At 41.2% G+C, this 16706-nt stretch overlaps 1 protein-coding gene across 5 annotated transcripts in view; it reads right to left on the bottom strand.

Annotated features, from left to right (window-relative positions):
• Snrk (SNF related kinase) overlaps nt 1-16706 on the bottom strand; it is a 54775-nt gene that overhangs the window by 25069 nt on the left and 13000 nt on the right. Inside the window, exons 2-4 of one of the 5 annotated variants that reach the window (XM_076577437.1) lie at nt 15116-15290; nt 14411-14539; nt 11031-11725 (exon numbers count right to left, since the gene is read on the bottom strand). The exons of 1 other annotated variant lie outside the window; for it this stretch is intronic. In XM_076577437.1, coding sequence (XP_076433552.1) covers nt 11031-11619 — 589 coding nt within the window. In that variant the 5' untranslated portion in view covers nt 11620-11725; nt 14411-14539; nt 15116-15290. The remainder of the gene's footprint in view (nt 1-11030; nt 11726-14410; nt 14540-15115; nt 15291-16706) is intronic. 3 more of the 5 variants (XM_076577436.1, XM_076577435.1, XM_076577438.1) reach the window with 3 other exon arrangements.

Here is a 16706-nt window from a genome sequence, read left to right as displayed (position 1 = left end):
TTAAGTCTTCATATGCAGACCCTTAACTGAACTAGGATTCATCTGACAGATGCATAGCAAGGGTCTGGTATCTCCCCTCTCCCAAGTACACTGTCCTTCCAGTCAGCTGCTGCAGGACATTTGATCACACTGTGCAGAAAGGCACTTCTGATTGGTTTAATAAAGAGCTAAATGGCCAACAGCTAGGCAGGAGAGAATAGGTGGACCTTCTGGGGAAAGAGGAACTCTGAGAAGAAGAGAGGTGGAGAGAGATGCAAAACAAGTCAGATACACAGAATGGGAGAGGTAAAAATCCACGTGGCAAAACACAGATTAATAGAAACAGGTTAATTTTTTAAAAAGATGTATGCATGTATGTATGTATGTATGTATGTATGTATACAGTATTCTGCCTACACACTAGAAGAGGGCACCAGATCAAATTACAGATGGTTGTGAGCCACCATGTGGTTGCTGGGAATTGAACCCAGGACTTTGGGATGAACAACAGCCAGTGCTCTTAACCTCTGAGCCATCTCTCCAGCCCAGAAGCAGGTTAATTTAAGTTGTAAGAGCTAGTTGGGAACAAGCCTAAGCTAAATGCCAAGCTTTCATAATTAGTAATAAGTCTCTATGTCATTACTGGGGAGCTGGCAGTCACAAAGAAAGTCCAACTACATTTGGCATTCCAACGTGTGGCACGAGAATACAGAAGACGTCACGTCAGCCAGCACTGCAGTCACCTCCTGGGCCTCTCCATAAGCACTCACTACAGTTGGCTGACACTCACAGGGACTCTGAAAAGCGGGCTCAGCAACTTCCCAGAGTTGGGATGGTTAGGTGTGGCTATCACTGGTGCCATGAACCTGAAGGGGGCAGAGTGCCAGCACCATGTACTAAGCAAAGCAGCACAGCAGGTAGCCTAGCCATAGCTTAGCAGTTGAAGGCTTGGCTCATGTGGTCAAAGAATGCTGCAGATGCTTAGTAAACCCAGGTCCCCACTGAAAAAAACCTCTAAACAGGTGCAGTATGCTTAAAAATGTCCTTAGATGCTGAAGAAAGAAAAGAAATTGGGTATAGACAGTCATAGAAAAATAAACATTTTATAAATAATGAAGTAAAATCTTTAAAGAAAGAGTAAAGTAATATAAAAATAAGCTACAATAAGCCACGTAAGGATAGGAAATACACAGGTCGTCTGGATCCTGTATGGTGCTTTGTTGACTTGGAATTTTTTAAATGCTAATGAACAAAAACCAGCAGTTGCTGAGAGATACTAGATTATGGGGGGGGGGGAACCACTAAATTAGATCAGCTTATGTATTTTAAGAATGTCTTAACTTCAGAGTGGAAGTCAGAAAATGTGTTACATTGGGGAAGAGATTATGCCTTTGTTTTCACAGGAAACAAAGAGCTATGGATTCCTTCAAAATTAATAAAGACCAGATTTGATCTTGGCCACAGACATGAAGGAAGAAACCAAGAAAAACTACAAGACAGGTGACATATAAGCTGATCCTTTGACATGGGAACAGCTCTAAGACTGAATGAGACAAGATAAATCTTGCTAACTACAGAGTCTTCATGACTTGTTATTATATGTCATCCTTTCATATTGCATGGCTGGAAATTTATATTATAGTTTGGTTATGCAGTCTAAACAGACTTATATAGTTGACAGATGCCTCTTACCTGCTCACACATAGAACAAAAAATTATCTTTAGCTGATTTGTACACACTGTACATTCCATACTTGTATTAATGCAGATGTGTATTTTTTTTTTTCAGAAAAAAAGACCAGACATCAATGAAGACAAGTAGCCCAGGTGATCCAGCCTCTCAGAATGCCTCTGTTGCAGTTTCCTCAAAAATCTGCATCCAGAACAACTTCAAATCTGCTAGCTGAGATGGTCCAGCCTCACAGACTATGCTAACCAGAACTTCGGATAAGACCTACACTTTCCCATGACACAGAGACTGAACAAAAGACAATACAGCTAGCTCTCCTAGGACTTGACTATTATCTCAATTTTCTCAGAGTTCCCTAAAGATGCTGTCATCCCCAGACAACAGGAAGTAATTTTAAGAACACAATGCCCACATTCCCAAGAGGTAGAGTGGGTGGTTCTGGTTGTTCAGTGGGAGTTTACCATTTTTTGCGGGGAGGGGTTGGTTTCAAGTTGTTACTAGTCATGGCCAGGGGAAAAAAACTAAGCAAAGAAGATTAGATTCAGGGATCTCTTTCTGGAAAGAAAATAGGGGGATATAGGAATGATAGAATAAAAGTGTAAATTTTTTAATCTACTTTTAAACTTGAAATCAACTATTAATCTCAAATATTTACACTGGATGGGTTTTTTTTATACTGACACAAATTTAAGATTTTTTGTTAGAAAATACTGCATTTATGTTTCTACTCTTGTTTAAGGTATTTTTGTATATTGATACAAATTTAAGGTTATTTTTGTTAGAATATACTATAGATATGCTTCTACTCTTGTTTAAGGTAGTATACTTATGCAGCTCATTTAAAAATGTAATGTAAAGTTCTAGTCCTTGAAAGCTATTTAGGATATTTAGAAATTATCCTAAATAGCTTTAACCTAATAGTTAGTAGTTAGTTATCTATAACAATCAAATCTGTGGCCATGTTAGGTATGTTTTCAAGGTCAAATAGAGATATATTTTAGATAGATAGATGGTCTTCGAACACTTCAGAGACCTACAGAATATGGCACTTCAAATGTTTTAATTTAATTGTTCTAACCACTAAATTCTTTGTTTCACAAGCCAGTTTTTCTTTGTCAAATTTTCTTTGTCAAAAGGCTTACATTTCATACATAAATATAGCTTAAAAAACCAACAGAAAACACAGTCCCACTCTTACAATCTCACACTCAGAAAGCTGAGACAGGATGGTTTTGAGCTGGAGGTCAGCCTGGACTACATACCAAACCATCTCAACAAACGTGCGTGCGTGCGTGCGTGTGTGCGTGCGTGCGTGTGTGTGTGTGTGTGTGTGTGTGTGTGTGTGTGTGTTGAGCATGGGATCCGGAATAAAATTGAGTCCATTCTGCATCTAAGTTAAAATGGCTGCTGCCTGCCTCTTCTGAAAATGCTTCTGAAGTTCTGGCCTGCCCCGTGTCCACACTGATATGGAATAGAAAGATGGGGTGCAGAGGTTATGATCTTTAACTTCTGAACCTCACTTCCATCTCTTGAGTGCTGGGATTCCAGGGTGCCTTGTCAGGACAAAATCCAGTTATACATAACACTGGGGGTTGAACCCAGGGCCTTGTGCATGTCAGGCAAGTGCTCTACCAACTAAGCTACATTTTTTTTTAAAACATAAAGACTAGTCAAGTATGAAATAAATACCAGCACTTTCATTTTTTAGTTTACATTTTTTAAAGGGGAAGAAAGATACCAGCTTTAAAAGCTGACCTAGTATGCCTATGTAAACAACCTTCTGAAAGTTAAATATAACTAAAACCAACATGTGGGAAAACATGTGTGCAAAGGTCCCAGACTCACCCTTTCTCCCCATTTTCCCATGGCAGCCAACATTGTAGAAATTCCCTTGAGGGCAGGTTTCCAAAGTAGAGAGCACCTCAGATAACCTTTCTCCCACAGCCAGAGGCAGCCAGGAACTAAGGCCAAATGTCCCCATGGGACAGCAGCCACAGTACAGAGCAAGTCATTCTGGGACTCTCCAAAAGAGGAAGTACTGAGGCAGTTACATCAGTGGTCTTGAGGGCTTTTGTGTCAGGAATTGCAGGAGGTAACATAGCACAGAGAGCTGGTCATGCAGGGGTCTCCACCTATGGGGAAGGGCCTCACAGGCCTGGTGACATATATTCAGGAGAATCCTAGACAAGACTATTCTGTTCCAAGCAAAGGAACAGGAGACGAGAAAGTCCACAGACATACCCAGGCCCAGAGTATGATCAACAGCAGTGACTACAGCAGATCCAATCAGAACCACCTAATAGAGAGAGAGAGTGCGTGTGTCAGGAAGGGACAGGAAACCAATCCTGAGAGTTGTGCTGACCACTCTACAGTTCAGGGTGGCCTGTGATTCACTATGCAGCCTAGGTTAGCCTTGAATTCACCACAGTCCTGTCTCAGCTTCCCTAGTGCTAGGGATTACAGGCATGAGCCATGATGCCCAGAAGCAGTCTGGTTTTGTTTCTGACTAAAAGATAAAAGTCTCTAAGCAATGCCCAGGATCTAACAGATTTTACAAGAAATGGATCACACTGTTTTCACATGATAAGTGGTTGTCTGAAACTACAGCCTCAACCCAGATCCAGGAATCCCTCCATGGGAATACTTGCCTTCAGCAACAGACCATACAGAGGCTCAGTGAGAGACTCTATCCCAAGAATAAGGTGGAGAGAGTGGGCATCTTTTACTGCTGCACAGACCCCATGGTGTGGGTGGTGTATCTCCCCACTAGAGGACTTGTGGGTCTGTGTGAGCATAGCTATTTTCTCCGGGGCACACCAGGAGTAACTACAGAGCTGCATGGTTAAGTATACATGTTTTCTAAGAAGCTGCCATAATTTCCTAAGTCTGGTTGTATTAGTGATTCTTCCATGATCCTGGTTACTACTTTTTTCCAGGTTAGTTGTTCTAGGCCCCCTGCCTTTCCCTACAGACTTAAGATATCTCGATGTGTAAAGAGCTGTGTGGCATCTGCTGAGAGCTATGCTGACCTGATCACTGTGGACAGGGTGAACATCTACACTGCACTCCCCAGTGAATGGAGCATGCTCTTCACTTACTCAGATCTTTGGTTTTTCCCATTAGCATTTCATCACTTTCAGTTAGATATGTTGACACACACACATGCCTAAGTATTTCATTATAAATACTACTATTTTAAATTTTGACCTCCCTGTGTTGTTTTATGGAACTGTAGATTTCTATGATTTTTAAGTTCTATAAGCTGAACTCATTTATTAGTAATTTTTCCATAGACTTCTTGAGATTTTCTAGGTAGTTAACATGTCAACTACAAGTAGAGACAGTTTTAGTTCTCCCTCCCCACTATGCTTTGGGACACTGTTAGGAAGAGCAGTTAGACACCCATGCCTTGTTTCTGAAGACAGGAACAAAGCATTCAATCCTCACAGTAAAGGACCACAATGCACAGGGCTCTGGCTGAGGTTGCTCCTGGCTATATCACAGTTTACAGACAGCAGGTAAAGCCAGTACTTAGATGCAGGATGGAGCACAGATTTAGGAAGAATTCTACCTTTTGTTTATTAGTATGTATGAGTACACACATTCATGATGGGATGATCATCATTAAATGCAGAGCCATGAATATAAGAAACACTGCAGAGTATACATACATAGGTATTTTCCCCCAAAAGAGCTACATGCTTAATCTAAAGCTAAACTTTTGAATTATATTAATTTAAAGCCATGCTTAAAGTAATTTAGATTTCATTCTATTTACTCCACAACTGGTCATAATAAATTAATGCAGAGACTAGTTATTTTGTTTTTGAGATATTTGTCCATAAACTTGGAAACATCTAATATAGAGGTTTTTGTTGTAGAATATTAGTTTAAGATGTGTTACATTCATTTATGCCGTGGAATATTTGTAATGCTGCAAAGATGTGTTGTATTCTTTCATGTTACATTTGTTTAACTATGTAAAGCTGTGTTACTTTGCCTGCCTAAAACATCTGATTGATCTAATAAAGACCTGAATGCCCAAAAGCTAGACAGAAGAGAGAAACAGGCAGGGCTGCTAGGTAGAGAGACTAAACAGAGGAGAATTCTAGGCTAGAAAGTAGAGGAGGATCAAGAAAAGGAGGAGAGGGAGACACAGGGGCTAGCCAGCCAGCCAGCCATGGAGTAAGAATGATTATAGAATAAAGAAAGGTAAAAGGCCCAGAGACAAAATGTAGTTCAAGAGAAATGGAATAATTTAAGTTAGAAAAGCAGGCTCTAAAAAAGTCAAGCTAAGGTTGAGCATTCAAAAGTAAGAATAAGTCTCCATGTATTTGCTTGGGAGTTGGGTGGCAGGTCTCCAAAGAGTTTAAAAAAAAAAAAACAAAAACAAAAACAAAACAACTACAAGTTTTCAGAACAAGAAATGTAAAACCCCAGGAAGACTCCAAATCTCAAAAGAGATTTAAAAAAGTCTCAATGCCAATTTTAATTTTAACTTGAAACTTTTAGAGATAATGAGAAGTCCTATGCAATGTCAGAGTTTCACAGCTTGGAGTTCTAAAACTTGAAAGCAGTTTAAAGAGTAAGTGCTTTCCTAGCACTGTTTGGGGAAATAAAAAAGCGTATCCAGAAATCCCCGTGAAGCCCCACTCCCATACTCCAGCAGCCAGGCCCCTCCTCCCCATTAATCCTAGTGCACCCCTGCCTGTTCTTCCACAGGGTAGCCCACTCTCCCCTGCCGCCCTGCAACCTCCCCACAGTTCTCCCAAGACTTCAACAAGATTTCAGAGCTTTCCTGAGCACCATCATTTTCTTTCCTCTACAACAAGAAGTCACCTTGACACTGCGGTCGGTCGGGAAGCCCACAGAGGTGAGAGGAACTTAGTTTTCAGAATGTGATCTAGTCAGTCCTTGACCCCACCCCCCCACACTCCCTAGACTTGGGAGAAAAGGGGCTGTAGGTGGGATCCAATGAAGGAGGAATCCCAAATCCAGCTCACAGGACTTTCTATAGTGTTCCTTTCTAGAGTCTTACACTGAACACAGGAAGGAATTGAACCAAGTGATAGTGTTCTGATTTTTCTACCTTCCAACTACATAGGAGCCCTAGTAGACCTATGCTATAGGCAGGAGAAATGGACCGTGGGCACTGGCAAAAGAGGATGGCATCTAAAGGATATACCAAACCTGCCATACAGTAAGTCCAAAAACCAAGACTTCCCCCTTAGGTGCACAACCTGCTTTTCTCTATCCACTACAAGGAGACTGTAACACTAAGGAAACGTATTCACAGGTAAGCTATTTGAAAACCTCAGAAACACAAGATAACAAACAACTAATGTCCCCTCAAACCCAAGAAAAATGAGTGTAAGAAGAATCAGGGTCACAAAGCAGCAGAACAAACACCCAGATAAACCCACGTAACGGAGTGCTTACAGACAAGTGAAAACACAGCACAGCTGAGTAACAGAACCAGAGACAAGAAACAAAACCAGTCTCACACCAGACACCAGCTGGGCACTTTAGAAGCAAAAGGGTGGCAGAAAATATCTAAAAGTTAGGAGGAAAATTAATTAGAATGTGTTTCTATAACCAGCAAAAGTATCATTGTGAGTACATTTTTGGGTAAGACAAAGATATGGAGAACCATTCACAAATCCTCCATGAAAGGATTATGAAAAGAAAAGAAAAGAAACAAAAAAAAAATATCCAAGTGAAGGACAGGGAAAACAAGACATTTGTAAAAATAAGTAAAAAGTAACATTAAACAAACAGAAGCAACTCAAAATTCCACTACTAGTTTCTTAACTGCAAGGGAGGAGAAATAATATAGACAACGAGAAACTCTGGCGTTGAGAGTAAAAGCCAATGAAAAGGAAACAAAAGAACAATTGGGAAAAGAAACCCCAGTAATCTAACCAAATGGGGAAAGATGACACATAAGAGAACAACAACAAAGAGTCAAGTCAACTCAAATATTCCAGCAATAACACAGACTAAATTCACCTCCTTAAAACACTCACAGACTATATGCAAAAGGAAAAGCTGTATGTTACTAAAAGGATAGAAACTTAAACACCAATAACTAAAGTACAGATGAATAAGCAGAACTGAGGTATAGCTGAGTAACCATACACACAAGTTGTTTTTTATAATAGCAAAGGTGTAGCTCATGATGGGAAATAGACTTATAACTCAAACTTCACACAGCTTAAAAACAGCATGCACAAAGCGAAAGCTAATCCTAACAATTCACAGATGGAGTGGGAAATGCCATCATTCCTTTGGGAAAGACAGGCTACAGAGGAACAGATCACACAATGGACATCTTCATGTATAAAACTCTTCATGCACCCAAAACACAAACACTTTAATCACATAGGGAACTCTCAAGTAACCACTGTAAAAATTACTATGATCAAGCCAATGAGAAAAAAAAAATCCAAAAATATTCCCCAAAGCAAAACCCAATTGGGTATATTCATTAACTTCAATGAACTAAAATTAGGTATTAAAAACCAATAAGCTAAAAGGCAAATTTTATGCCCTTGAATTAAAAAAAGAACTCATTCTAAATGGCTTTAATGCACAACAGGAAATCAAACAGTGGAACAATAGCTCCACAGTGAGACGCTTGGGAGGGCAGAGACTGCAGCAGAGGGCAGCACCAGTTTAATGCGTATCAGAAATGAAGGGACAAAAGAAGTTTCCAAGACACCATAAAAGAGGGGCAACTCAAGCCTGGAAAGTATCAGGGAAAGGAGAATTTACACAGAAAACAAAGGTGTAGCTAATAATTAAAACCAATCTGATTCCCTGAAGAATAAAGTGAAAACAGAGCTAAGCCTTAAGGCAAAGAAACCCCGTACCACAAAGAACTGCAGAGCGCACAGCTTCACCCAGCAACACCTGCCATTTCACAGTGGCAGGTTTGCCTATGGTCATTTTGCCAAAACATCACTAATTTTGGCATAACAGATAGCATGTTAATAGGAAGAAAATGGTTGGTTCATTTATGAGAGCAATTTTGTATTTATCCCTATCACACTGCACAGGGTCAGTTAAAACCAACACAAATAATAAAGATAAAGAAGTAACTTATGAATCCAAACCACTGCACACTTCACCAACACAAACAAGGTAACCATCAGCCAGCTGGGGCAACATTCTCCCAAACATTTTCTTTTTGTTTAGCTTTTCTTAAGTTTCATTATGAGATATTTAGGATAGAAGAAGGAGGACAAAGAAGAGAGGAAGAGGAGGAGAAGGGGGAGAAGAGAATACACAATGAAAATGCCAGAGCATCAGTGTAGAAATGCCCAATACCAAGTAGAACAGAAATACAAAACTTCCCATGTTCATTCTGTGGTATGTGCATGGCCTTCAACACACGCCATCACACTGTGCTTTACACAGTTTGCCTTCTGACCTTACAGACACTTAAGGAAAGCCATCACTATGACATATGTGCTGCATTTTCACCAACCTACAAAACCCAGTAGAATACTGGAAAATTTATTCAGCAGTAATGTAATCATGCTTCTTGAGTGGGGTGGGATGTGCCTGGGCCAGGCACGCACAAGGCTATGTTCCAAAGCCTCTCCCCTTGCACGGCCCACACCCTCCCAGACAGGATTCCTCTGTGTAGCCCTGGCTGTTCTGGAACTTGCTCTGTAGACCAGGCTGACCTCAAACTCCAAGATCTGCCTGCCTCTGCCTCCCAAGTGCGGAGATTAAAGATATGTGCACCGGGCTGGAGAGATGGCTCAGAGGTTGAGAGCACTGACTGTTCTTCCAGAAGTCCTGAGTTCAATTCCCAGCAACCATATGGTGACTCACAACCATCTGTAATGAGATCTGAGATCTGGCACCCTCTTCTGTATACATAATAAATAAATAAATAAATAAATAAATAAATAAATAAATAAATAAATAAATAAACCTTAAAAAAAAAAAAAGATATGTGCACCATCGCCATCAGGCTAGTATTCCATCTTTTTGTGCACGCGCACACACACACACACACACACACACACACACACTATTTAGTCACGTGATGTGTACAACTTTCTTTACCAAGGTATTGCCAAACTGTCTTCTAAATTATGTAACAGTTCCTGATTTCACAACATATGACTTGGTCTCACTTCAGATGTGGAAAGCAGGAAGGCATCTTACATATTTACATCCATGCTATTCTGTCAATCCAGCTTTATTTTCTGATTTAAATGGCTTTACTCACCAAAATCTTTGGCTAAAATACTCTAACCAAAGGCTGCAGTGAAACCTGGTTGGCTCTGAAGGGAGAGGCCAACCATGTCCCTTCTTTTCCAGAACACAACAGTCTAACAGGAAACCCCGTGGGTTGCCAGTGTGTTTTACTGTGACACAGGCAATCTAACCTGTCAGCATGTCGTCGTCAGCACTTACCTCTTGTGTGCAGTTCACACTGTAACACTAGCCTATGAAGTTTGATGTCATGTGCATGTAATGTCAGAATACACTTCTCTGAGAGTAAATAAAATTTAAAGCTGACGACACCTTCAGTTCAACAAATTCTTTCAAGTCAAAACAATTTCTTGTATGACCTTCACAACTGATACAGTCCCAAGGGGGCAAAGCTGATGGAACCTGAAAAGCAGCAAGTGCTTCCACCACAGACAGGCGATTCTGCACAAGGGTACACAGGACGCTAGGGGAGAGGCAAGGGCAGCTGGGAATGCTAAGGGCTGGTCCTACCCTAACCTACAGAGACAGGCATGTGGCACAGCAGTTTCCCGTTCTGCCCTTCGTTTCTGTGGCACTGGGGCAAAGTTCCAATCTGAACAATGAGAAAGCAAACAAAATGGAGGCACAGGAAAGCTATCCATTTTACAAATGAAGAAGTAAGCAGGGAGGTCAGTTACGTATTCAGGGTCACAGTTAGCTTGAGTCCAATCTCTAATTCTTAATACTGTAATATTTATGTTATTGCCCCAATGTGGGTGTGACATGATTGTTAAAGGACATTTGCAGGAAAAGGACAGCCAGGGCCACTGCCGGAAAACAATCTGAGAAGACAAGAAGGAAATGAATTTACACTTTAAGAAAAAAGCTACAATGGGTGCCCTGAGAAGTTCCCTTCAACAATAATCTCATTATCTCTGTCTTGAAAATACTCTTAGACAGTTGCCCTTATAAGTTTGAAATAACCTACCTTTTGGCTTAGGAACACACGTAATTCATGAAACCAAATTTGTTAAGTAAAACACATATAATCAAAATTTTCTTTGGAATTATTTTCAGTTATAAACAACCAACTCAACCAGCTAACAGCAGCTGGCAGAGCCTCAGTGGGTGGCCCTGGGCAGTCACCTACCTACTGCAGGGGCGTCATACTCATCACCAAGCAGGATCTCCGGAGCAGAGTAGGCAAGAGATCCACAGCTTGTAGTGAGCTTTTTTCCTGGCTGGAATTTGTTGCTGAAGCCAAAGTCTGTCAACTTCACAAGACCTTGTTTTTCAAAAAAGACTACATTCTCTGGTTTTAAGTCTCTATGAACCACATGGAGTTTATGGCAGTAAGATATAGCATGAACTATCTGAGCAAAATACTTCTTGGCCAGCTCTTCATTAAGACCCTCCTCGTGTTTCATTATGTAGTCAAACATATCTCCTCCATCTCCAAGTTCTAGAATGAGATACAGCTTGGTCTGGGTGTCTATGACTTCATAAAGACGAACAATGTTTGGGTGCTGCACTAGCTTCATGCACCTCACTTCCTGGAACAGGTGACCAGTGGCTAGGGTGTCTAGCTTCGTCTTGTCAATAACTTTCACTGCCACTTTTTCTCCTGTAAACACATGCCTGGCAAGCTTAACCACGGCAAAATGACCTCGACCCAAGGTTTTATCCAGATCATATAATCCAGCAATTTTTCCATCATATCCTCGCTTGAACCCTGCCATGCTGGTGCAACAAAGGGAAAAATACTTAAAGTGCTTGAATTAGGTCTTCTCATATGAACATGTCTGCTGGGAATAAGGCCTTCATTATCATCATAGCAATGGATACCTGTAAAACAAGAGAGACAGTCAACACTTAGATTTTCTTTCTTTCCAATTATTTGTTTGTTTTATTTTGAGAGCCTTAAGTCAACTGAGATACAAAATGAATCATGGTCATTATTAAAAACCTATTTATATACTTAAGAGTTTACAATTCAAAACAGAGGTTGAGAAGTTAAGTACCACATTCCACAAACAAAAAGTAGCAGCTCATTGGAAGCATTGGAGTGGGGGTGGAGGGGCATCAGAAATAAGAAACTGGCAAGTTTGATAAGCTATGCTTAAATGATAAATATTACTCAGAAGTAAAATTCTATCAGTCTTTAAAAACATGGTGAGCACTCACAAGAAAGGGAAACAAAGAATAAACATAGTCAGAAACCCAGCAACCGTTTCCTGTCATCCAGAGAATAGCCATACTTGCAGAAGTTGCACAAAGGCCCCTTTAGCACAGCCTTCTCTTACCTTCTGTCTGTGCATCTCCAAGTGATACCATGTAATCTGTGAGTATCTAAAGGTTTCTGAAAACCATTTTCTCCATCTCCCCAAATCTAAATCAATACTTACGCAAAGAGGACAATCAAAACTATCTTATTACATTTGAAATGCAACTTATTTCCCAAAATGTTTACCAAGCAACTATCTGCTTCATTGCAGCAGGGATTAGACAGTCCTTGAACATAGCAGGTACTTAATAAATAATTCTGGCTGGAGATCACTCACTCTTTGTGCCCATTACCATGAGAGTTTTCACACATAAACTGCCATGGCTGCTCACTTTCTCAGAGTACATAGGCATGCACTCTTACAGACCATCTAAGTCTCAAAGAGTGTTTGGTTTTAGAAGCCAATTTCATATCATGCTTAAAATTTTCAACCTTTCTAATACAAACCTCTAACATAGAAATATGTTCTTATAAAATGACCTTGACTCAGGAAAAAACAAATATATAAAATTATACCAGTTAAAATATCACTTTAAATCCTATAAGCTGAACCACCACTCTGGAAATGAGTACCAGAAGCCAGTGAAGAGTGTGCTGACCTCCTAGACAAGTTGTGGCCTATTAATGTGCACAAGTTACTTTGGTGAGCATGTTCCCAGCCGTGTGCTATAGAAGCAGACACACTATCTGCGCTGTTTAATGATAGAGGTGCACATAGCCTCAAACTAAAACTTAGGCACACTAGGGCAATAATGCATTAAAGCACTAGCATTACCATTCCTTTATGTTTCAAAAGCCCATGCTTATTGAAATCCTACCACAGACATTTACAGAAGTGAGACTGTATTGTGTCACTGGTACCTGAGGTCAGATTGTTTCATTTTGAAGCCAAGGAAACTTAACATACTAGTGACAGGTGGTATTAAAGCTAAAATCCAACATAACTCAGATTTCAAAGTCCGTATTGGAGATCAACCCCAAAGTCGAGCATTGGAAGGCACTCTGCCACTGAGCTACAGCCTCAGCTTTCAAGACCCACTCTTGATGAATCTGACAACTCCAGTCACATTACACTTGGGACACCAAGACAGTAAGCGTTTAAATCAATTATGAAAAAGACACATGGAATCATTATCATATTATCACACTTCCAAAATTACCCAAATCACTTACTTAGGGCCACCTCAAAAATTTACAGACAATAAACTTAACAGGCCAACAATAACATGATCACTAGCATGTTCCATATTTTAGAAGTCACTGTCACCACACTCAGCACCGCCATTCTGAATGAGCACTGCACAGCAGCCACATAGCAAGCTTTACATGATCCTTTCCCAGGTTCACAACTGCTTAGAGACAGGGACAACTCACTCTATTTTGACGCAAAAAAAAAAAAAAAAAAAAAAAAGTTGGCCTAGGTTGCAGGGCTAGGATAAGGAGGAGTTGGATTCAACAGGGCATCTGACACCTGTCAATGTTTTAAAACAACCTATTGTGCTGTTTCTCTGTAAACTGAATTAGTCCTGTTTCTACTAGGATTTTTAATTAATAAGCCAGTACAGGAGCTTGAGAAACGGCTCAGCAGTTAAGAATGCTTACTGCTCTTGCAGCAGACCTGGTTCTGGTTCCCAAAACCAGTGTTAACTCTAGTTCCAGGGGATCTGACACCCTATTCTGGACTTCATGGGCACCTATACTCAGGAGCACACACACACACACACACACACACACAGGCAGAGAGAGACTGACTCACAGACAGACAGACACAGGCAGAGAGGGACTGACTCACAGACAGACAGACACATACAAAATAAAATAAAATATTTATTTATATATACTATATATGAGTGCTCTGTCTGCATGTCAGAAAAGGGCACTGGATCCCACTATAGACGGCTGTGAGCCACCATGTGGGTGCTAGGAATCGAACTCAGGACCTCTGGAAGAATAGCCAGTGCTCTTAACTGCTGAGCCATCTCTACAGCCCATAAAATCTTTAAAAAAAAAAAAAAAAAAAAAAACTAGTAAGAAAGATGTTAGAAAAAGAACCAATTTCTTCTGTACTCTTGATTAACCTGGTTCATCTGAACTAATAATTTCAATGACCAGAATAAATAGAGAAATCTAAATTGAAGTGTTTCTGCATTTGGACAGCAGGTCCCCTAAAGAAGCTTCAATTCATAAATATTAGGCCAGAGACTCTGTTTAACTTCAATTAATTCTGCGGGTTCAGCTGTTCCTACCTGTCTAAGTGTATGCTGCATATTTTTGCAAATTCAACTTTCACCTTCAAACAGGCTTCTTGGGCTGTCTGCCCCATTTTTTTTTTCATCATTTTTCTTTTCCTCTATTATCTTTGCTTAGATGTATTCCTGAAAAGCGGCAAATAGATCAGATTAGATAAATGAATCTGAGGATTTTTAAAGTTAACCCTGGGGTTGAGGAAAAGGCCCGGTAAAGTGCTTGCACACAGTAGAAGGATCTGAGTTTAATCTCCAGCATCCACATAGAAGCTGGACACAGTGGCTCACAATGTAACCTCAGCATGTCAAGGCTGGGGAGTGGGTGGGCAGACAGGTGGACCCCTGAAGCTCATGATCACTGGCTGGCCAGCCAGCCAAGGCAAATCAGTGAGCTTTAGGTTCAGTGAGAGAATGTCTCAAAAAATAATGTGGAGAGGGCCAGTGAGATGGCTTAGAGGGTAAAGGTCTTTGCTTGACAACCTGAGCTCTATCTTTAGAACTCACATGATAAAAATAAAGAATAGACTCCCAGAACTTGTCCTCTGACCTTCAAAAGAGACAGCTGTGGAATGTCTGTGTGTGCGCACACAGAGTAAATAAATAAATGTTTAAATTTGGGGGGATCAGCTGAATAATGATCAAGGAAAACACTAATGATGACCTCTGGCCTTCACACATGCATACAGCAAACATGTACATACATACACAGAACTTAGAAATTGTTGATCTCTGAGGATCTCAGTGCCTCTCTCATGCCAGGCACTGCACTAGTGAGGTAGCTGTAAGAGGTGTAGGTGAGTCTGTGCCGGCTCCAGGCCATACCTTGCAAACCGCATGCCAAATTACTCTGTTACCACTACTTGTTAGTTGCTTCTTTCTCCTAAAGAAAAATACAGAAAATGATTTTAGTGTATTCTATTTGTTTCAATTTTGCTTAAAGTAAAACTATATATTCTAAGACAGGACAAACCAGAAAACAGCAAATCTGTCCTCAGTGACCCCGTCTCCTCCTATTTCTTCTCCCCTCTATTCATTTCCCCTTTCCCTTTCCACTCCTGGAGGCTGAAGCTCATGTTAGGCAAGTTCTCTGTCACTAAGTCCCAATCCCCAGCCTGCAGCCTTCTGGCGCCCCATCCCTCACCCTAGCCCCAGCCCCAGCCCAAGCCCCCAGCCCCAGACCTGGCCCTAGCCCCTCAGCCTCAGTCCTAGCTTGAATCACAGCTTTATGGAAATCGTGGTAAAGAACACTAGCCGTTTTCTTAAGACCTCCTGGGTAAAAGGTCCTGAACCTACATCTGTTGAATCCTGACTATACACCTGGCAAGGTAGGCACAACAAAGCTCCACTTATCTGAGCGATCTCTGCCTGGGATCCTGCTTAGCCTGCCTATAAAGTCTATCCCACCTCCAGCAGCCCCTAGACAAGCTCACCAAGCTCCCACTATAGCAGCTGAGGGGAGGAACCTGTATAAGACACTCTTCCATGCAAGGCAGAAATGCATTATGATGCCACCAACAGGCAGCACATGAAACATCTTCACGTCGACTACCAGGCATAAACAAAACTATCACTATAAGCAAAGGAGCTGCACTGTTCCCAGTCCCTAGTATAGTAAGAGGTCCTTTCCAAGGTGGGCTTATGTGTTTTCACAAACCTGAAACACCACACAAATAAGTGAAAAGCCTGAATGTTCCTGGTAGGCCAACACAACTCAGACTCCACCCTAAAGACACTGAGTGTCTGGGCAATCAGTGAGCCCACATGTGGTGATATTTTATTTGTGCGCCCCAATAAAGCTTATCTGGGGATCAGAGGGAAAAGCCAGCCACTATATTAAACATAGAAGTCAGGCAGTGGTAGCACATGCCTTTAATCCTAGCATTTAGGAGGCAGAGATCCACCCAGATCTCTGTGATTTCAAGGCCACACTGGGAACAGAGCCAGGCAGTAGTGTCACACGCCTTTAATTCCAGTGCTAGTTAACCATAGAGGTCTGGAGATCTGTACAGATAGACACCTACCTGCCTGCCTGCCTGCCCCTTCAGCCCCAAGTAGGACATGAAAGCTTCTCCCACTACCCCTGCCTGCTTCTCTCTCCAACAGCCATTCAGTTTCTGTGGCAAGGCAGCATCGTGGTTAGTGGTTAAGCACTGGTTCTGAAAACTATCCGATATGAATCCAGACCACCAATCACAAGCCACAGGCCTTCAGCAAGTTACCTGGCCTTTCTGTACAGTTAATTTCCTCACTAGACAATGTCAGTAACAAGAATACAGCCCTGTCTGTAAGCCCAACA

This window comes from Peromyscus maniculatus, chromosome 7, assembly GCF_049852395.1.
Source record: "Peromyscus maniculatus bairdii isolate BWxNUB_F1_BW_parent chromosome 7, HU_Pman_BW_mat_3.1, whole genome shotgun sequence".
Classification (NCBI taxonomy): Eukaryota; Metazoa; Chordata; class Mammalia; order Rodentia; family Cricetidae; genus Peromyscus; species Peromyscus maniculatus.
Note: the sequence above shows the minus strand (reverse complement) of the source record. Positions and strands in the feature narration are given on the sequence as shown.